We start from the raw sequence: 23,981 nt of genomic DNA on the forward strand, positions 1-23,981 counted from the left end.
TTACAGACATAGATCCTGATGTAAACTTTTTACAAAATGAATTACATGAATCAACCAGTAACTGTAATTACTACACAGCAGACCAAGCAAAGACATTACTCAGTGTAAACAATAACATAACCATCTTTAACTACAATGTCAGATCCTTGAGCAAACATTATGATGACCTCACAGCATTACTCAATTCCCTTCATTCCAATATATCAATCATCACACTCACAGAAACCTGGCTTAAGCCTGATATTACAGATTTCTATACCATTCCTGGCTACATGGCCATACACAACTGTAGAACAGACCAGCAAGGGGGAGGAACAGCTATATACTATTCAAATCAACTCGAATGTATCAATAAATCTTGCACAAGGGATGAACATGGAGAATATATCATAGCCAAATTTAAATCAAAAGACCTGCAAAAACCCCTCACAGTTATAAACATCTACAGAGTACCACAGTCAAACATTTATCACTTTAGTGAAAAACTAGGAAACATGATTACTGATGCACACATGAATAAAGACCACCTACTACTAACAGGTGATTTCAACATAAACATACTACACGACCAGGACCCACAAGTAACCGAATTCACAAACACAATGAGTAACTGCCTGTTGCTACCAGCAATATCTAAACCTACAAGAATCTCCGAGACAAGCATCTCCTTAATAGACCACATCTGGACAAACACCATATCCCCTTTAAAATCAGGCATAATCACAGACAACACTACAGACCACTACCCAACCTTTCTCATAACTAATCTGGGCAAACTACCACAAGACATTACTAAAGTAACCTTCAGACTACATAACGAGACAGCAGTTAACAACTTTATAGCAGCTATGAATAACATCGATTGGCAAAATGAGCTTGAAACATATACAGATATGAATGAATGTATAAATAATTTTCTAAAAAAAAGCCCAATGCCTCTATAACAGACATTGCCCCAGAAAAACTAAACAGATCACAGCAAAGAGACTGAATAATCCCTGGCTAACACCAAGCATCCTCAAATCCATTAACACAAAGCACAAATATGAAAAACAGTATAGAATGGGTCATATAACTAGAGAACAGTCGAAAAGTTACTTGTCAGCACTTACCAGCCTGATGAGAAGGTCATAAAAAGTGTATTATGAAAATAGATTACATAACATCAAAGGTGATATGAAAAAACCTGGAAAACTCTATCTGAAATTCTTGGAACTAAAAAGTTATCCAAAAACAAAGCAATCAAACTAACAAAATCAGATGAACCCCTACTCACTCCAACCGAAACAGCAAACAGACTTAATGTTTTCTTCTCCACCATAGGAAAAAATCTAGCAAACAAAATACCAAGCACAAACACCCGTCCATCAGACTACCTCATAGGAACCTACCCAAATACGCTATTCCTAGCTCCAACCAACCCCACTGAAGTTATGCTCATCATAAACACCCTTAAAAACAAGGCAGGAGACATAAACAACTTGCCTGCTTTTATGTACAAAAAAGCTTCTCAAGTATTGTCACCAATTATTGCAACGCTCTTTAACAAATCCATTGAATCATCTACCTTCCCAACAATCCTCAAAATAGCGAGGGTCACTCCGATCCATAAAGGAGGTGACCAAGCTGACTTGAATAACTATAGACCAATATCTAACTTACCACTGCTCTCTAAAATCTTTGAAAAATTAATTCATAGACGAATCTATTCCTACCTCGTTTCACACAACGTATTAAACCCTTGTCAGTTTGGATTCAGGAATAATAAAAGCACAAATGATGCTATCATACACATGCTAGAACTAATATATACCGCACTTGAAAAGAAAGAAGTCCCGCTGGGCATTTTCATTGATTTACGTAAAGCTTTCGATACAGTCGACCATGAACTACTGTACTCCAAATTAATGCACTATGGTATCAGAGGCCACTCCCTCAACTACCTAAAGTCATACCTTAGTAACAGAACTCAATATGTGTATGCAAATGATGCAAACTCCTCCACCCAACCAATCACAGTAGGAGTCCCACAAGGAAGCGTCCTTGGACCACTCCTCTTTCTCATCTACATCAATGATCTACCGAATGCATCACAGCTACTCAAACCCATATTATTTGCAGATGACACTACATATGTATTTTCCCACCCAAACGCAGTCATACTAGCAAACACAGTCAGTGCTGAATTACAGAAAATATCTGCCTGGATGATGACTAACAAACTTACCCTGAACACTGATAAAACCTATTTCATTCAGTTTGGAAACAAAGCTGCAAATGATCCAATTAACATTACGCTAAATGGATCATCAGTCACAAGACTCACAGAGGGAAAATTCCTAGGTATCCACCTTGACAGTAGCCTTAAGTTCCAGACAGGCAGGCATACTGCAGGCATACTATCAAAGATAAGGTACTACGTTCCACAATCAGCTCTCCTGGCACTGTACCATTCACTCATTAACCTTTATCTTACATATGGAATTTGTGCATGGGGATCAACAACATCCAATCACCTAAAACCCCTAGTAACCCAGCAAAAGGCAGCAGTAAGAATGATAACAAATTCCCACTCCTTCCAGCATACTCTACCAATTTTCAAAAGTCTGAATCTGCTTACCATTAAGAACATCCATACTTATTCATGTGCCTACAACATACACAGAACAGTACACGCAAATATGAACCCCCACTCAAACTTTTCCTCACCAACCTAAACAGGACACATGACCACAACACAAGACACAGATCTCTTTTTGATATACCTCGTGTCCATATCACACTGTGTAAAAACTCTATGCACATAAAGGGCCCCAAAATATGGAATTCATTACCAGAAGATATTAAAGTAACCCAGTCTGAAAATCAATTTAAGACTTCTCAAAAGCCACTTAATCACCCTAGACTAAATGCTAAATACTCACCTATGTACTCCCACATCATAACTGAAACAATCACATTGAACCTTTTATCCATTGTTGACAGGAATATAACTGAATCATTGTTTTTCACAAAAGCATTTTAGAATATAAATATATCTTTGTATTATACAAATTTTGATTCATTTATAATTAATATTCTACTGTACAACTATGAAATAATTACTTTCCTACTGTACAACTATGATATACTACTCCTTAGCATTAGAAGACTGTAAGCCAATAATGTTAAGTTGGCCCATAATGCCTAGGCATAATAGAGGCTCTCTTTGCATTGCAACCCACTATTGTATATACACAATCTCAATGTACTGTTTGCAAAGACATTAAATAAATAAATAAATTGATACAGTGCTCCCATATTGTGACTGCTGCACCCCTACTTTTCACTGGGTTTATTTTGTGCTTATTCTAATGCATCATTTTTATTATTACTATTTTTTATTTGGGAGGGCTCAGGGAAATGTGAGGCACTGCCACTGGGCCCTCCACCTGCTCTGGAGCTTCAAGCCTCACAGCTGTCTTCACCTTGATTTCTCCTGAACCCCATCCCAGCCAGTCATCATTTCAGGTCCCTTGCCTATGAAAGTAGCTGAAGATACCATTGAAATTTCATTCTTGCCAGCCTGAGCCTCGCTTCTTTGACCCATCCTCCTCGTGGTGAAGGAAGTGATTTACTAATTCTTACAGGGGTGGTAGAGTTTTGTAAGTTTTTCTACTCCTGGAGCCCAGCCTTGCGCCAGTCTTATCTAATGCATACCTAGTCAACCAGGCTGTTGCTGCTGGTGACTCACTGGCCTGCATATGCATCTGTCACCTGATTAATCAGGTGCTGGATCAAATAAGCTGTGATGGATAGGTGGGCCACTAGCAGCTACAACCTGGTTGACCAGGCAAGCACCAGGCGAGCCTGGTCCAAGGCCAGGCTCCAGTAGAAAAACTCTTGAAACTCATCAAAGATATATCAGAGGTATACCTCTTATATGCTTGTATATCAGTTCTCTCATTCCTCATCATGCTTCTTAGTTATCATCTGTTTTTTTCATCAAACGTCTGTTCCGAATTGAGAAAGCTCCGGTATCCATACAAGGTCTTGCCTCTTATGATAGACCTCACGAACATTGTTACAGCTTGCTATTCTGTTCGGATACCTTGTTTTGCTATCTATCATCATGGGGATTTCTTTTATGCTTATCAGGCTGTTTTTCCACTGCATGAGGATGGTGAAATGCCGTTGTTACCTTCAGATAATTCAGAGTTATTTAGAGAATTCTTCAGGCCTGCATTTGCCTTTTTTCCTATCCTCCCTTAAGAACATAAGAAAGAAGGAACACTGCAGCAGGCCTACTGGCCCATGCAAGGCAGATCCACGTCTCCTACCGGCTTAAGCCAATGCCTCAACCTAGTCAGGTCAGGTCACAGTCACTTAAGGAAGGAACACGGCAACTGACCTAGGAGTACAAGCTAATCAGGTCCAACTCACACCCACCCACACTCACTCATGCATTTATCTAACCTATTTTTAAAACTACACAACATTTTAGCCTCTATAACTGTACTCAGGAGCTTGTTCCACTCATCCACAACACTATTACCAAACCAGTGCTTTCCTTTATCCTTCCTCAATCTGAATTTTTCCAGCTTAAAACCTTTGCTGCGAGTCCTGTCTAAGCTAGATATTTTCAGCACGCTATTTACATCCCCTTATTTTCAGCATGCTATTTACATCCCCTTTATTTATTCCTGTCTTTCATTTATACACCTCAATCATATCTCCCCTAATTCTACTCCTTTCTAGAGAGTGCAGATTCAGGGCCCTCAGTCTATCCTCATAGGAAAGATTTCCAATACATGGGCTCAACTTTGTCATCCTCCTTTGTACGTTTTCCAGAGCATTGTATATCCATTCTGTAATGCGGTGACCAAAACCGTGCAGCATAATCTAAATGAAGCCTAACCAAGGATATATAGAGTTGAAGAACAACCTGAGGACTCCTATTATTTATGCTTCTTGATATGAAGCCAAGGATTCTGTTAGCTTTATTGCGAACACTTATGCACTGTTGTCTTGGTTTCAGATTACTGCTAACCAGAACTCCTAAATCTTTTTCGCAATCTGTAATATTAAGACCTACATTATTTAGTTTATATGTGGCATGGTTGTTTTCCTGTCCAACATTTAGAACTTTGCATTTGTCTATATTAAACTGCATCTGCCACTTCTCCAACCACTGCATCAGTCTATTCAAATCTTCCTGGAATGCTCTAATGTCCTCGTCAGAATGAATTTGACGGCCTATTTTGTTGTCATCAGTAAACTTGCTTATGTCGCTCTCTATGCCCTCATATATGTCGTTTATGTAGATTGTGAACAACAGGGGGCCCAACACTGACCCCTGTGGAACACCGCTCGTGATGCTTCCCCACTCTTATTTCTCCCTATTTATGCAAACTCTCTGCTGCCTATGTGTCAACCATGCCTCTATCCAGGAAAAAATTTCTACTCCTATTCCATGTGCCTTAATTTTCCTCAATAGTCTCTGATGTGGGACCCTGTCAAAAGCCTTACTGAAGTCCATATACACAATATCATATTCATTACCATGATCTACCTCCTCAAATACCTTAGTGAAAAAAGTTAATAAATTCGAAAGGCAGGATGATCAGATGGGATCCCCAGTTTTCTACAGTTCCCAAGGTAGACTTCCATACACTGGTATCTCCCTTTGGTCTACACAAACTGGAGTGGGCTCATGCCTGGATTTCCTTAAGAATATCCCATAATAATTTTTGCTCCATTTATCCCCTCATATTTTGATTCCATTTTGGCACTTTTCAATGCCAGTTGAGCCAAGGACATTTACCCAGAGATATGGAAGCACTCACTCTTGGTCCCTATTCTGAAACTGGGCAAGGATGCCACACTACAAGGCTCCTACTGGCCAGTTGGCTTGCTGCCTTGCATGTGCAAAGTAATTTAGTGACTAATGACTGCCCATCTGTCATGGTGACTATAGGCATACAATCTTTTACCACAGAACTAAAGTGGTTTCTGTGAGGGCCTCTGCACCCTCACAGTTCATGCAGATAGAACAGACTTCTTAGCAAGTTGGAAGATACTCTTAGCAGCCTTCTTGGACCTGTGTAGAGCATTTGCCTCGGTATCCAACACAGCCATTTTTTCTTTTAAACTGGCCCCCATGAGGCTGACCAGTGTCCCACTCTGTTGGGTGAGCAACTATTTGAAGAGAAGGACATTCCATCCCATATGCCAGATAATACCCCAGGGCTCATATCTCAGTGCCTTCCTCTGCAGTGTGTCAATGTCAGATCTCCCATGTCTTCAGGGTGTGCACTCATTGGTGTACACATAATGTGGCCCTCATGGGCAGTACCACTTTCCTGCTGGAGGGACAGGAAAGACTCCAGATTACCCTACAACACACAACATTCTGGGCCACCCCCTGGGACCTGGAGGTTAGTCTGGTCAAATCACAACTCTTGCTTCTGTTTCACTAATCTAGAAGCTTCCTGGCAAGAGGCTCAGCTATGTGGTTCTGGTTGAAATTGTTTGATATGTATCAGCATACGAAACATATGCATGTCATCAGCAGATGCATCAGAATATGCCACATAAATAAATTTTGGAACATTCATGAAGGGCTTCAGGGAAACTAGTTTGCCAGACTTGAGCCCTTGAGGTGGGAAGTACAATGCCTGCACTCTGAAGGAAGGGTGGAGATATGTTGCAGTTCTTAAACTGTAGTGTAGGCACACCTCTGGCAAGACAATGGTATAGTAAGTGATGATAAAAGTGTTTCTTCTTTTTTGAGTCACTCTGCCTCAGTGGGAAACTGTCACTGTGCTAATAAAAAAATTGGATTTTGTGAGAAATTTGCTAAAAATATGTTTTATATTTCAGAAATGGTTAGAAGTCAAACGGTGCAAAAAGGCCCCAGTTTGTGAGTTGTGCAACTACCAGTTCCACAGACATAAGAAGTTTAGAGTAAGCAAACTGCATTTTTTGTGTGTGGGAATAAAATATTAATTGTAGTTCATACACTGTGCCTAGTTATGTTTATAGGTTTAGTTATGGAATAACAACATTAGTGCATTTGCCCCTTTTATTGTACTGCAGGCCATCACACCATAGCTCATGTTTCCACAAATGTTAATCACATAATTTTGATGTTTGTAGTTCAGTATTGTACAGTACTGTGAGGTAGAAATCAATTTTTCATCTGTGAAGTAAATACCAATTTTTCAGCTGTGACATAAATATCAATTTTTTAATGTTTATTCCTTTTATTTTTGCATTACTTTTATGTCCTTTGATATAGCAAGCATTTTAATACTACAAGTGACTGTACTGTGTATGTGTGTATGAATACTTACTGGTATTTGTGATTACAGTGGACCCTCGGTTTTCGTGTTTAATCCGTTCCAGAGTGATCGGCGAAAACGAAAACCATTTTTCCCATAAGAAATAATGTAAATCCAATTAATCCATAACAGACATCCATAAGTATTAACAAAAAGAATTTTTTTACCTTAAAGATAGATTTACATGCACAAAAGAATGAACATTCAACATGACACTTACCTTTATTGAAGGCTGTTGTAGATGGATGGAAGACAGGGAGGAGGGGAGAGGGAAGAGAGGTTATTGTTTGGAAGGGGAATCCCCCTCCATAAGGACTCTTGGTACCAAGTCCTTATATGGGGTCACTTCCCTCCTTCGTTTTTTAATGCCACTAAGACCAGCTTGAGAGTCACTGGACCCCTGTCACACAAAATATCTGTCCAGATAGGTCTGTTTCTGGCATCTCTTTAAGATTTGCCTAATATGGGACATGGCATCATCATTGTAAAAGTCGCTAGCACAGATTGCAACAGCTTTCTCAGGGTGATGTTCCTCCACAAATAAATGCACCCTAGTCCACATTGCACAAATCTCCTTAATCTTTGAAGAAGGCACCTTCTTCCATCTTTCTTCCTCCTCCTCTGAAGCAATTTCCTGAGCTGTGGTCTGTTGCTGTTGCAGATTAAGCTCTTGCAGGTCATCTGTGGTTAGCTCTTGATTGTGGTCATCCACCAATTCTTCCACATCCTGGCCACTCACATCTAACCCCATGGAATTCCCCAATGCCACAATTGATTGTACAACAGGTGTTGGATCGACAGGGTCAGCCTCAAATCCTTCAAAATCCTTCTTTTGGACACAATCTAGCCACAATTTTCCCCAAGCAGAGTTCATCATCCTGGAAGTCACTCCCTGCCAAGCCTTAATGGAAGATATTGAAGTGATTCCTCCAGAACTCTCTTAAAATCAATTCAGAGTCCAAGGTTATGTCAAAGCACCTTTGGTATACAGTTTTTTGAAGTTTGCAGTGATCTGCTGGTCCATGGGCTGGATGAGAGGAGTGGTGTTAAGAGGCAAGAACTTCACTGTTACAAAACTTAATTCCTTAGACAATTGGTCTTCCAAGTCTGGAGGATGAGCAGGATCATTGTCCATTAACCAGAGGCACTGGAGTGGCAATTTATTATCCAGGAGGTATTTCTTCACACTCGGGCCAAACACTTCATTGAACCATTTCAGGAAAATTTCTCTCGTGACCCATGCCTTACTGTTAACCTTCCACATCACACACAATTTACTCTTATGAACTGTTTTTCTTGAACACTCTGGGATTTTCAGAGTGATACACCAATAAAGGCTTCACTTTGAAATCTCCACTAGCATTACTACAGAACAAGAGAGTTAGCCTGTCTTTCATAGGCTTGTGTTCTGGCAGTGCCTTATCCTCCTGCGTGATGTAGGTCCTCTTTGGCATTTTCTTCCAAAACAGGCCTGTTTCTTCACAATTGAACACCTGTTGAGGTTGGAATTTTTCATCCTCTACATAACCTTTGAATTCCTGCACAAATTTTTCAGCCGCATGTTTGTCTGAACTGGCACCCTCACCATGCCTTACAACACTGTGTATGCCACTTTGCTTCTTGAATTTTTTGAACCAGTCTTTGCTGACCTTAACCCTTAAATGGTCCAAACGTATATATACGTTTTTTCAACATCTGAAAGTATGTAAGAAAATGTAGATGATCTTTTTTGTTTTACATTTGAAAAATTGTAAAAAAACTTTTATCTACATTTTTTTTTGTTATATTTGAAAATATGTAAAAAAAAGTAGATCTACTTTTGTAGCACTACGAATTTGAACGTCGATCTCTTTGGACCGTTTAAGGGTTAAATTCACCAACATCAGCACTCGTTCCAAGCAGTTTGTTTATGAGATTGTCATGCAACTGCCTTGCCTTTTCACAAATTGTTGACTGCACAACACTATCTCCTGCTAACTCTTTCTCTCTGATCCACACTAACAACAATTTCTCAACTTCTTCAATTGTTTGGGATCTCTGTTTCATTATCGCATTCACCCCTTTCACAACATCAGCTTCCATGATTTCTTTTCTCTCTGCCACAATGGAGCTAATGGTTGATGGCGCCTTCCTGTACATCCTGCCATGTTCGGCAATGCGTATGCCACTAACATATTTTTGAATAATTTCTTTTTTCATTTCTACGGTGTTCCTCATTTTCTTTACCAAAGGACTGGCACTAGGAGCTTTCTTTGGGGCCATGGTGGCTTATTTAGCAATCACACACAATAAACAAATGCCAAAAACAACGGATTATTATGAAATGTTTTGTATGACCTCGCAGGATGTGTTCACTCTCTGAGAAACAATGCGACACTGCCTGAGAATTCGTGTGGGAGGCGGCTTTGTCTGCCCGTTGGGCACCGGACAGGTTCCATACCATTGACAAAAATGGAGGAAATCGATGAAAACGGAACCAACATTTGGTGAAAAAAGTCAGCAAAAACGGAAATCGGTGATAACTGAGATCAACGAAAAGGGAGGGTCCACTGTACCTGATTATAGTTACAGGGGCAGTGCTTTGTTTGTGGTGCCTCAGCTTCAGCGTTTTAGTCATATTAATAAGTTTCCAGTGGTTGTAAGCACATGCTGTTGCTTCTTGAATGTCATCTCAAGAGCAATTAAAGCATCTCATAGGTCACAAAAGAGGCATTTACAGGTGAAACAAAAGGATGGGCAGTTAAAAAATAAACTTATACAATTAGAAAGAGAAATAAAAAAGGGAATAAGAAAAGCAGGAGATGAAGTTAATGTCACAAGGGATTCGAAGATTAACCCAAAAGATTTCTTTCAGGTACAGTGGAACCTCGACTTACAAGTTTAATCCATTCCATGACCTAGCTCATAACTCAGTTTGCTCGTACAGTGGACCCCCGACCAATGAAGGCATCATCTAACGAAAAATTCGCCTAACTAAGCGTTTTAGCGTAAAATTTTTGACCTGACCAACGATGAAAAACTCGGCTAACAACATTTGTCCCTAATGCATTCACGTGTCTGTCTGGCCTGAGCGTGCCTTAGCTGCCCTGCCTTCAGTTAGTGTGCCAATGTTTACAAGCCAGTGCGGTTGCTTCCACGCATACATTCGGTACATTTTGTATTATTCCAGTGTTTTTAGTGCTTATAACTGCTAAATAAGCCACCATGGGCCCAAAGAAAGCTTCTAGTGCCAACCCTGTGGTAAAAAGGGTGAGAATTACAATCGAAACGAAGGAGGAGATAATCAAAAAGTATGAAAGTGGAGTGTGTCTCCAAGCTGGCCAGGTTGTATAACAAACCTCAATCAACCATCGCTACTATCTTGGGTAACAGAAAGGCAATCAAGGAAGCTGTTGTTGCGAAAGGTGCAAGTATGTTTTCGAAACAGAGATCGCAAGTACTCAAAAATGTTGAGAGACTGTTGTTGTTGTGGATAAACAAAAAAACAGATATCAGGAGATACTATCTCTCAATCAATCATATGTGAAAAGGCAAGGCAGTTGCATGATGATTTAATTAACCCTTTGACTGTTTTGGTCATATATATACGTCTCATGAGCCACCGTTTTTGACATATATATACTCATAAATTCTAGTGGCTTCAAATCAAGCAGGAGAAAGCTGATAGGCCCACATGTGAGAGAATGGGTTTGTGTGGTCAGTGTGCACCATATAAAAAAATCCTGCAGCACGCAGTGCATAATGAGAAAAAAAAACTCAGACCATTTTTTTAATTAAAATGCCAACTTTGTGGTCTATTTTCGTATAGTGTTTATGGTTGTATTCTAGTTTTACTATGAAAAGAACCTTCAAATGGAGGTCAAAGTAGGGGAAATGTTTGATTTTTGGCGATGTTCAAAAGTATACAAACGATGTCATTTTCCAATAAATGTCCAAGTAGCCATTCTAATATACAGTCATGAATGGGTTGACATTATTTATACAATTACATGTATTACAATATTGTAGTAGTCTGCATAACAGTTAATCTTCTATTTTTTGTTTGAATCAAAATTCAAAATAGAAAGCAAGAGTAATATCAGAGGGGCCTGGAGATGGGACTGATGAACAAAGAAAGTGTTATTTTAGAGCCAGGAATGTCTGCATTGTTCATTCTGAACCCTATTTTGAAATTGTCATATTTTTTAATTTTCGTGAAATTGGGCAAATTGCAAATTTCTGACCATGTTATTGGGTAGTTGAAATCGGTAAATGGGCAGTTTCTTGTACTCAATCGATAGAAAAAATGAAGTTCTAAAGAAATAGCTATGAGTTTGGTCGACTGGAACAATGGAATTAACTGAAAATAGGGCTCAAAGTGGGCAAAATCGCCGATTCGTAAATATTGCTGAGGTCGCTAACTTCATGAGGGCGTAATTCCGTCAGTTTTCCATCAAATTTCGTTCTTTTGGTGTCATTACAATCGGGAAAAAATTCTCTATCATTTCATAAGAAAAAGTCATTTTTTTTTTTTTTTTTGGGGGGAAATTTTGCGACACCAGGAGACACCTCAGGATTTGGGGTTGCGACAGTCAAGAGGTTAAAAAAAGGCCTGCAACTAGTGGTGAAGTTATTGAATTTAAGGCCAGCAAAGGTTGGTTTGAGAGATTAAGAATTGTAGTGGCATACACAGTGTGGTAAGGCATGGAGAGGCTGCCAGTTTGGACGAAAAAGCAGCTGAAAAATGTGTGCAGGAATTCAAGGAGTACATAGACACTGAAAAATTAGAACCCCAACAAGTGTTTAATTGTGATGAAACAAGCCTGTTTTGGAAGAAAATGCCAAACAGGACCTACATTACACAGGAGGAAAAAGCACTGCCAGGACACAAGCCTATGAAAGACAGGGTAACGCTCATGTTGTGTAGTAATGCTAGTGGGGATTGCAAAGTGAAGCCTCTACTTGTGTATCACTCTGAAACTCGCAGAGTGTTCAAGAAAATCAGTGTCGTCAAGGCTAATTTGTGTGTCATGTGGAGGGCAAACAGTAAGGCATGGGTCACTAGGGACATTTTCTGTGATTGGTTTTATCATGTGTTTGGCCCCACTGTGAAAAATTACCTCCTGGAAAATAAATTGGACCTCAAGTGCCTCCTGGTATTAGACAATGCTCCTGCTCATCCTTCAGATTTGCCAGAGAGAATTTCAGGGGAGTTGAGTTTTATCAAAGTGAAATTCTTGCATCCTAATACCACTCCTCTTCTCCAGGCTGTGGACCAGCAGGTCATTTCAAATTTCAAAAAACTGTACACCAAAGCAATGTTTCAAAAGTGCTTTGAAGTGACCTCAGACATTCGATTGACCCTAAGAGAGTTTTGGAAAGATCACTTTAGTATCCTCAATTGCATAAACCTTATAGGTAAGGCTTGGGAGGAAGTGACTAACAGGACTTTGAACTCTGCTTTGAGAAAATTGTGGCCAGAATGTGTACAAGAGAGGGATTTTGAAGGGTTTGGGGCTAACCCTGAGAAGCCTATGCCAGTTGTGGAATCTATTGTGGCTTTGGGGAAGTCCTTGGGATTGGAGGTTAGTGGGGAAGATGTGGAAGAGTTGGTGGAGGACGACGATGAAGAACTAACCACTGATGAGCTGCAAGAGCATCTGCAACAGCAAGAAGCCACAACTGAGAAAATTGCTTCAGAGGAGGGGAGAGAGAAATTGAGGAAGTTGCCTTCTTAAATGATTAAGGAAATTTGTACAATGTGGACAAAGGTGCAAACCTTTATGGATGAAAATCACCCTGACACAGCTATTGCAAGCCATGCTGGTGACTTTTACAATGACAGTGTTGTGGCCCATTTTAGGAAAATCTTAAAGGAACGCTCTATGGACAGATTTTTGGTGCGACAGAGGTCCAGTGACACTCAAGTTGTTCCCAGTGGCATTAAAAAAAGAAGGGAAGTAACCCCAGAAAAGGAATTGGTACCTAAAGTCCTTATGGAAGGGGATTTCCCTTCCAAACAATAATACACCTCCATCTCCCCTCCTCACATCTCATCACTCATCACTACATCTTTAATAAAGGTAAGTGTCATTTATTCTTCATTTAGTACAGTATTTATTGTGCATGTATCTTTCTTTTTCTGTGTAGGAAAATGTATATTTCATGAGAAAAAAAAATTTCATACCTTTGGGTATGCTTGTTTATTTATGATTTCATGCTTTAATTCCATGGACATCATCCCCTTTTTTTTCTCAGCACTGTCCTTTGCACTTACTATCTTAGAACCCATGGTTAGAAAAAAGAAATTTGGCAGTAATAACACGAGAAATGCTTCTACGGCGACATAAACATATGCACAGCTCAGCTGATGTTGTGGCATTTGCTGCACCACATAGTGGTGATGTTCTGAAACTTGCTCATTATTCTTTCTTTCAACACACCGGCCGTATCCCACCGAGGCGGGGTGGCCCAAAAGAAAAAACCAAAGTTTCTCCTTTCAAATTTAGTAATGTATACAGGAGAAGGGGTTACTAGCCCCTTGCTCCCGGCATTTTAGTCGCCTCTTACAACACGCATGGCCTACGGAGGAAGAATTCTGTTCCACTTCCCCGTGGAGATAAGAGGAAATAAACAAGAACAAGAACTAGAAAGAAAATAGAAGAAAACCCAGAGGGGTATGTATATATATGCTTGTACATGTATGTGTAGTGTGACCTGAGTGTAAGTAGAAGTAGCAAGATGTACCTGAAATTTTGCATGTTCATGAGACAGAAAAAAGGACACCAGCAATCCTACCATCATGTAAAACAATTACAGGCTTTCGTTTTACACTCACTTGGCAGGACGGTAGTACCTCCCTGGGCGGTTGCTGTCTACCAACCTACTACCTAGGTCGCTCATTATTATTATTATTAATTTAAGGGACTGGAGCACAGATTCAATTCCCTAGATCAAGAGCCCCTCACCAGCATCAAGGTTCCTTGATGCTGGTGAGGGGCTCTTGATCTATGGAATTGGATCTGTGTTCCAGTCCCCTAGATTAATAATAATAATAATAATGAGTATATGGAGAGAAAAAGAGAGGTTAAGAGAGTGGTGAAGCAATGTATAAAAGAGCAAATGAGAGAGTGGCTGAGATGTTATCAACAAATTTTGTTGAAAATAAGGAAAAGTTTTGGAGTGAGATTAATAAGTTGAGGAAGCCAAGAGAACAAATGGATTTGACAGTTAAAAATAGGAGAGGAGAGTTATTAAATGGAGAGTTAGAGGTATGGGGAAGATGGAGGGAATATTTTGAGGAATTGTTAAATGTTGATGAAGATAGGGAAGCTATGATTTTGTGTATAGGGCAAGGAGGAATAACATCTTGTAGGAGTGAGGAAGAGCCAGTTGCGAGTGTGGGGGAAGTTTGTGAGGCAGTGGGTAGAATGAAAGGGGGTAAGGCAGCTGGGATTGTTGGGATAAAGATAGAAATGTTAAAAGTAGGTGGGGATATAGTTTTGAAGTGGTTGGTGCTATTATTTAATAAATGTATGGAAGCGGGTAAGGTACCTAAGGATTGGCATAGAGCATGCATAGTTTCTTTGTATAAAGGCAAAGGTGGCAAAAGAGAGTGCAAAAATTATAGGGGAATAAGCCTGTTGAGTATGGTCAAGTGTATGGTAGAATTATTATTGAAAGAATTAAGAGTAAGACGGAGAGTAGGATAGCAGATGAACAAGGAGGCTTTAGGAAAGGTAGGGGGTGTGTAAACCAAGTGTTTACAGTGAAACATATAAGTGAACAGTATTTAGATAACAGTAAATAGGTTTTTGTGGCATTTATGGATTTGGAAAAGGCATATGACAGGGTGGATAGGGGGGCAATGTGGCAGATGTTGCAGGTCTATGGAATGGGATTTAGGGTATTGAAAGCAGTGAAGAGTTTTTATGAGGATAGTGACGCTCAGGTTAGAGTATGTAGGAGAGAGGGAGATTATTTTCCAGTAAAAGTAGGCATTAGACAAGGATGTGTGATGTCACCATGGTTGTTCATTATATTTATAGATGGGGTTGTCAGAGAAGTGAATACTCAGGAGTTGGCAAGAGGTGTGGGGTTAAAAGATAATGAGTCTGACACAAAGTGGGAGTTGTCTCAGTTGCTCTTTGCTGATGACACTGTGCTTTTGAGAGATTCTGAAGAGAAGTTGCAGAGGTTGGTGGATGAATTCGGTAAGGTATGTAAAAGAAGAAAATTAAAAATGAATGTAGGAAAGAGTAAGATGATGAGGATAACAAAAAAATTAGGTGATGGAAGATTGGATATCAGATTGGAGGGAGAGAGTATGGAGGAGGTGAATGTATTCAGATATTTAGGAGTGGATGTGTCACCAGATGGGTCCATGAAGGATGAGTTGACTCATAGAATTGATGAGGGGAAAAGGGTGAGTGGTGCACTTAGGAGCCTGTGGAGACAAAGAACTTTGTCTGTGGAAGCAAAGAGGGGAATGTATGAGAGTACAGTTTTGCAAACGCTCTTATATGGGTGTGAAGTATGGGTGTGAAGCAACAAAGAGAAGGCTGGAGGCAGTGGAGATGTCGTGTCTGAGGGCAGTGTGTGGTGTGAACATAATTTGGAAATTAGTAGTTTGGAAATTAGGAGGAGGTGTGGGATTACTAAAACTATTATCCTGAGGGCTGAAGAGGAGTTGTTGAGGTGGTTCAGACATGTATTACCTGGAGTTTACCTGGAGAGAGTTCCGAGGGTCAACGCCCCCGCGGCCCAGTCTGTGACCAGGCCTCCTGGTGGATCAGAGCCTAATCAACCAGGCTGTTGCTGCTGACTGCACGCAAACCAACGTACGAGCCACAGCCCGGCTGGTCAGGAACCGACTTTAGGTGCTTGTCCAGTGCCAGCTTGAAGACTGCCAGGGGTCTGTTGGTAATCCCCCTTATGTATGCTGGGAGGCAGTTGAACAGTCTCGGGCCCCTGACACTTATTCTATGGTCTCTTAACGTGCTAGTGACACCCCTGCTTTTCATTGGGGGGATGTTGCATCGTCTGCCAAGTCTTTTGGTTTCGTAGCGAGTGACTTTCGTGTGCAAGTTCGGTACTAGTCCCTCTAGGATTTTCCAGGTGTATATAATCATGTATCTCTCCCGCCTGCGTTCCAGGGAATACAGTTTTAGGAACCTCAAGCGCTCCCAGTAATTGAGGTGTTTTATCTCCGTTATACGCGCCGTGAAGGTTCTCTGTACATTTTCTAGGTCAGCAATTTCACCTGCCTTGAAAGGTGCTGTTAGTGTGCAGCAATATTCCAGCCTAGATAGAACAAGTGACCTGAAGAGTGTCATCATGGGCTTGGCCTCCCCAGTTTTGAAGGTTCTCATTATCCATCCTGTCATTTTTCTAGCAGATGCGATTGATACAATGTTATGGTCCTTGAAGGTGAGATCCTCTGACATGATCACTCCCAGGTCTTTGACGTTGGTGTTTCGCTCTATTTTGTGGCCAGAATTTGTTTTGTACTCTGATGAAGATTTAATTTCCTCGTGTTTACCATATCTGAGTAATTGAAATTTCTCATCGTTGAACTTCATATTGTTTTCTGCAGCCCACTGAAAGATTCGGTTGATGTCCGCCTGGAGCCTTGCAGTGTCTGCAATGGAAGACACTGTCATGCAGATTCGGGTGTCATCTGCAAAGGAAGACATGGTGCTGTGGCTGACATCCTTGTCTATGTCAGATATGAGGATGAGGAACAAGATGGGAGCGAGTACTGTGCCTTGTGGAACAGAGCTTTTCACCGTAGCTGCCTCGGACTATACTCTGTTGACGGCTACTCTCTGTGTTCTGTTAGTGAGGAAATTATAGATCCATCAACCGACTTTTCCTGTTATTCCTTTAGCACGCATTTTGTGCGCTATTACGCCATGGTCACACTTGTCGAAGGCTTTTGCAAAGTCTGTATATATTACATCTGCATTCTTTTTATCTTCTAGTGCATTTAGGACCTTGTCGTAGTGATCCAATAGTTGAGACAGACAAGAGCGACCTGTTCTAAACCCATGTTGCCCTGGGTTGTGTAACTGATGGGTTTCTAGATGGGTGATGATCTTGCTTCTTAGGACCCTTTCAAAGATTTTTATGATATGGGATGTTAGTGCTATCGGTCTGTAGTTCTTTGCTGTTGCTTTACTGCCCCCTTTGTGGAGTGGGGCTATGTCTGTTGTTTTTAGTAACTGTGGGACGACCCCCGTGTCCATGCTCCCCCTTTCCATAGGATGGAAAAGGCTCGTGATAGGCTTCTTGCAGTTCTTGATGAACACGGAGTTCCATGAGTCTGGCCCTGGGGCAGAGTGCATGGGCATGTCATTTATCGCCTGTTCGAAGTCATTTGGCGTCAGGATAACATCGGATAGGCTTGTGCTAACCAAATTTTGTGGCTCTCTCATAAAAAAATTCATTTTGATCTTCGACTCTCAGTCTGGTTAGCGGCTTGCTAAAAACTGAGTCATATTGGGACTTGAGTAGCTCACTCATTTCCTTGCTGTCATCTGTGTAGGACCCATCTTGTTTAAGTAGGGGCCCAATACTGGACGTTGTTCTCGACTTTGATTTGGCATAGGAGAAGAAATACTTTGGGTTTCTTTCGATTTCATTTAGGCTTTTAGTTCTTCCCGCAATTCCTGACTCCTATAAAATTCCTTTAGCTTAAGTTCGATGCTTGCTATTTCTCTGACCAGTGTCTCCCTACGCATTTCAGATATATTGACCTCTTTTAGCCGCTCTGTTATTCTTTTCTGTCGCCTGTAAAGGGAGCGCCTGTCTCTTTCTATTTTACATCTACTCCTCCTTTATCTTAGAGGAATAAGCCTTGTGCATACATCGAGTGCCACCAAGTTAATCCGTTCTAGGCATAAGTTGGGGTCTGTGTTGCTTAGTATATCTTCCCAGCTTATATCGGTTAGGACTTGGTTTACTTGGTTCCACTTTATGTTTTTGTTATTGAAGTTGAATTTGGTGAATGCTCCCTCGTGACTAGTCTCATTATGTCGGTCTGGGGCTCCATGCATACATGTCTGAACCTCAATTATGTTGTGATCTGAGTATATTGTTTTTGATATGGTGACATTTCTTATCAGATCATCATTGTTAGTGAAGATGAGGTCTAGTGTATTCTCCAGTCTAGTAGGCTCTATTATTTGCTGGTTTAAATTGAATTTCGTGCAGAGATTTAAAAGCTCGTGTGAGTGTGAGTTTTCATCAGAGCTGCCTCCTGGTGTTGTTACTGCAACAATATTATTTGCTATATTCCTCCATTTTAGGTGCCTTAAGTTGAAATCCCCCAGGAGCAAGATGTTGGGTGCAGGAGCTGGAAGATTTTCCAGACAGTGGTCAATTTTTAACAGCTGTTCCTGGAATTGCTGGGATGTTGCATCTGGAGGCTTGTAGACTACCACAATGACTAGGTTTTGGTTCTTGACCTTTACTGCTAAAACTTCCACTACATCATTTGAGGCATTTAGCAGTTCTGTGCAAACAAGTGACTCTGCAATGTACAGGTCAACCCCCCCCCCCTTTTGCCTGTTCACTCTGTCACATCTATATAGGTTGTAACATGTAGAGAGATGGAACAAAATAGATTGACTTCAAGAGTGTATAAATCTGTAGTGGAGGGAAGGTGGGGTAAAGGTCGGCCTAGGAAAGGTTGGAGGGACAGTGTAAAGGAGGTTTTTTATGCGAGGGGCTTGGACTTCCAGCAAGCATGCATGAGCATGTTAGATAGGAGTGAATGGAGACAAATGGTTTTTAGGACTTGATGTGCTGTTGGAGTGTGAGCAGGGTAATATTTATGAAGGGATTCAGGAAAACCAGCAGGCCAGATTTGAGTCCTGGAGATGGGAAGTACAGTACCTGCACTCTGAAAGAGGGGTGTTAATGTTGCAGTTTTATAACTGTAGTGTAAGCATGCCTCTGGCAAGACAGTGATGGAGTGAGTGATGGTGAATGTTTCTCCTTTTTTTGGGCAACCCTACCTTGGTGGGAAACAGTCGATGTGTTAATAAAAAAAATAAATGATTGAGATGTATAAATGAAAAACACAAATAAATAAAGGGGATGTAAATAATGTGCTAAAAATATATAACCAAGACTGTGGGTTTGAGTTGGAAAAATTTAGATATAGAAAAGCATTGATTTGGTAATAGTGTTGTGGATGAGTGGAACAAACTTCCAAGTAGGAGCATTGAAGCTAAAACATTGTGTAGTTTTAAAAATAGGTTAGACAAATATGTGAGTGGGTGTGAGTCGGATGTGACTACCTGGAGTATACCTGGAGAGAGTTCCAGGGGTCAGTGCTCCCATGGCCTCATGGTGGATCAGGGCCCGATCAACCAGGCTGTTACTGCTGGATGCACATAAGAACATAAGAAAGAACGAACACTGCAACAGGCCTACTGACCCATGCGGAGCAGGTCCATGTCCCCCCCCCCCGGATTAGACCAATGACCCAACCCCCCGGATTATCCCAATGACCCACCTAGTCTGGTCATCCTCACTCAAGGATGGAGCACTGTACCAGACCCAGCAGCACAAGCTAGTCAGGTCCAACTCATACCCACCCACACCCACTCATGTATTTATCTAACCTATTTTTAAAACTACACAACGTTTTAGCCTCAATAACTGTACTCGGGAGCTTGTTCCACTCATCCACAACTCTATTACCAAACCAGTACTTTCCTATATCCTTCCTGAATCTGAATTTTTCCAACTTGAAACCATTTCTGCGAGTCCTGTCTTGGCTGGAAATTTTCAGCACACTATTTACATCCCCTTTATTTATTCCTGTTTTCCATTTATACACCTCGATCATATCCCCCCTAATTCTACGCCTTTCGAGAGAGTGCAGATTCAGGGCCCTTAGTCTATCCTCATAGGGAAGATTTCTGATACATGGGATCATCTTTGTCATCCTCCTTTGTACGTTTTCCAGAGCATTTATATCCATTCTATAATACAGTGACCAGAACTGAGCAGCGTAGTCTAAATGAGGCCTAACCAAGGATATATAGAATTGAAGAACAACCTGAGGACTTCTATTATTTATACTTCTAGATATGAAGCCAAGAATTCTGTTAGCTTTATTGTGAACACTAATGCACTGTTGTCTTGGTTTTAAGTTACTGCTAACCAGAACTCCTAAATCCTTTTTGCAATCGGTAGTATTAAGATCTACATTATTTAGTTTATATGTGGCATGGTTATTTAACTGTCCAACATTTAGAACTTTGCATTTGTCAATATTAAACTGCATCTGCCACTTCTCCGACCATTGCGTCAGTCTATTCAAATCATCCTGGAGTGCTCTAATGTCCTCATTAGAATGAATTGGATGGCCTATTTTGGTGTCATCAGCAAATTTGCTTTTTTTTTTTTTTTCAACAAGTCAGCCGTCTCCCACCGAGGCAGAGTGACCCAAAAAAGAAAGAAAATCCCCAAAAAGAAAATACTTTCATCATCATTCAACACTTTCACCACACTCACACATTATCACTGCTTTTGCAGAGGTGCTCAGAATACAACAGTTTAGAAGCATATACGTATAAAGATACACAACATATCCCTCCAAACTGCCAATATCCCAAACCCCTCCTTTAAAGTGCAGGCATTGTACTTCCCATTTCCAGGACTCAAGTCCGACTATATGAAAGTAACCGGTTTCCCTGAATCCCTTCACTAAATATTACCCTGCTCACACTCCAACAGATCGTCAGGTCCCAAGTATCATTCGTCTCCATTCACTCCTATCTAACACGCTCATGCACGCTTGCTGGAAGTCCAAGCCCCTCGCCCACAAAACCTCCTTTACCCCCTCTTTCCAACCCTTTTGAGGACGACCCCTACCCCTCCTTCCTTCCCCTATAGATTTATATGCTTTCCATGTCATTCTACTTTGATCCATTCTCTCTAAATGGCCAAACCACCTGAACAACCCCTCTTCTGCCCTCTGACTAATGCTTTTATTAACTCCACACCTTCTCCTAATTTCCACACTCTGAATTTTCTGCATAATATTTACACCACACATTGCCCTTAGACAGGACGTCTCCACTGCCTCCAACTGTCTCCTCGCTGCTGCATTTACCACCCAAGCTTCACATCCATATAAGATTGTTGGTACTACTATACTTTCATACATTCCCTTCTTTGCCTCCATAGATAACGTTTTTTGACTCCACATATACCTCAATGCACCACTCACCTTTTTTTCTTCATCAATTCTATGATTAACCTCATCCTTCATAAATCCATCCGCCGACACGTCAACTCCCAAGTATCTGAAAACATTCACTTCTTCCATACTCCTCCTCCCCAATTTGATATCCAATTTTTCTTTATCTAAATCATTTGATACCCTCATCACCTTACTCTTTTCTATGTTCACTTTCAACTTTCTACCTTTACACACATTCTCAAACTCATCCACTAACCTTTGCAGTTTTTCTTTAGAATCTCCCATAAGCAAATTTCTTATGGGAGAAATTTACTTATGTCGCTATTTATTCCCTCATCTATGTCGTTTATGTAAATTGTGAACAACAATGGGCCCAACACTGACCCCTGAGGAACACCGCTTGTGACGTGCCCCCATTCTGATTTCTCCCCATTTATGCAAACTCTCTGCTGTCTATTTGTCAGCCATGCCTCTACCTAGGAAAAAATTTCTCCTCCTATTCCGTGTGCCCTAAGTTTCCTCAATAGCCTCTGGTGTGGAACTCTATCAAAAGCCTTACTGAAGTCCATATACACAATATCATATTCATTACCATGATCTACCTCCTCAAACACCTTAGTGAAAAAAGTTAGTAAATTCGTAAGACAGGAATGCCCCTTTGTAAAACCATGTTGAGAATCATTAATCCATCTGTGCCTGTCAAGATGGCTACGAATTGCTTCGGCAATTATTGATTCCATAAATTTTCCCACTATGGAGGTAAGGCTTATTGGTCTATAGTTCGAAGCCAAGGACCTGTCACCTGCCTTGTAAATAGGTATTACATTTGCCATTTTCCACTTATCAGGCACTATGCCAGTTTGTAGTGATATGTTAAAAAGATTAGCTAAAGGTATGCTAAGTTCCTCTCTACATTCCTTTAACACCCTTGCAAACAGTTCATCAGGACCTGGGGATTTGTTGGGTTTTAGTTTCTCTATTTGTCTGAGGACCATGTCACTAGTTACCGCAGTCATACATAGTTTATTATCATCCTGTTCTACATAATCTATTATTTCAGGAATATCGCTAGTATTTTCCTGGGTGAAAACTGAGAGGAAGTAGGTATTTAGAATTTCACACATATCCTTATCACTGTCAGTGATCTGACCAGTGTTACTCTTAAGTGGGCCAATCTTGTCCCTAATCTTACTTCTGTATACCTGAAAGAACCCTTTTGGGTTAGTCTTTGAATCCCTTGCAACCTTAGCCTCATAATCTCTTTTTGCTTTTCTTATTCCTTTCTTTCTCTCTTTATGCCCATCCCCTCTTTTGATATGCCTATATTTGCCTCTCTTTTGACCAGTGAGATGTTTTAATCTATTGTTCATCCATTTGGGATCATTTTTGTTAGATATAATTTCCCTACTCGGAACAATCCATCGTATGAACCACAGCCTGGCTTGTCAGGTACTGACTCCAGTTGCCTGTCCAGTGCCTGCTTGAAGACACCCAGGGGTCTATTGGTAATCCCCCTGATGTATGCTGGGAGGCAGTTAAACAGTCTTGGGCCCCAGACACTTATTGTGTTGTCTCTTATCGTGCTAGTGGCACCCATGCTTTTCATTGGAGGGATGTTGCACCATCTGCCGAGTCTTTTGCTTTCATAGGGAGTGATTTTCATGTGCAAGTTTGGTAATAGTTCCTCTAGGATTTTCCAGGTGTATATAATCATGTATCTGTCCCTCCCGTGTTCTAGGGAGTACAGGTTTAGAAACTTCAAGCATTCCCAGTAATTGAGGTAGTTTATCGCAGTTATGCGTGCCGTGAAAGTTCTCTGTACATTTTCTAGGTCATCAATTTCACCTGCATTGAAAGGTGATGTTAGTGTGCAGCAATATTCTGGCCTAGATAGAACAAGCGACCTGAAGAGTGTCATCATGGTCTTGGCATCCCTGGTTTTGAAGGTTCTCATTATCCATCCTGATGCACTGGTTTGGGCCAGTGCATCTGGTGTAGTGCTTCTGTGCTTCTTCCTTCTTAAGAGGATGTGACTTGGACCTCACTGGCTTGGGCCAGTAGGTGATTAGGACCTACCTAGCATGGACCAGTAGGCCTGCTGCAATGCTCCTTCTTTCTTATGTTCTTATTTTATTACAGGTCTGCCATCACAAATCTGGTAATCAGACATCCGGTTCCATCAGTTATTCAGCACTAATTTTGGCTAGCATATCAAATTTCCAGGGTCGCCACACCAACCTGCTGGTACTGTTTGGTGGTGCTACTTGCTGTATAAGTCATTCCAATTTCTTTTTCTCCATTTATTGTTATAACCTGCTTACTTTTAGCCCTAGCCATAGTTCCAACGAATAAAAGAAATGCTTCTCATTGTGTAAAGCACCTACACAGTACATTGTCCATTAACCCTTAAACTGTCCAAACGTAGATCTACGTTTGCACGCGTAGCAATAATGCAGTAG

General features: G+C 40.8%; 1 protein-coding gene across 1 annotated transcript in view; it reads left to right on the forward strand.

Moving 5' to 3' along the window:
* LOC128698156 (uncharacterized) overlaps positions 1 to 23,981 on the forward strand; it is a 542,913-nt gene that overhangs the window by 503,752 nt on the left and 15,180 nt on the right. Inside the window, exon 5 of the mRNA XM_070098656.1 lies at positions 6,862 to 6,945. Coding sequence (XP_069954757.1) covers positions 6,862 to 6,945 — 84 coding nt within the window. The remainder of the gene's footprint in view (positions 1 to 6,861; positions 6,946 to 23,981) is intronic.

The sequence above is a fragment of the Cherax quadricarinatus genome, chromosome 63, assembly GCF_038502225.1.
Source record: "Cherax quadricarinatus isolate ZL_2023a chromosome 63, ASM3850222v1, whole genome shotgun sequence".
NCBI classification, from domain to species: Eukaryota; Metazoa; Arthropoda; class Malacostraca; order Decapoda; family Parastacidae; genus Cherax; species Cherax quadricarinatus.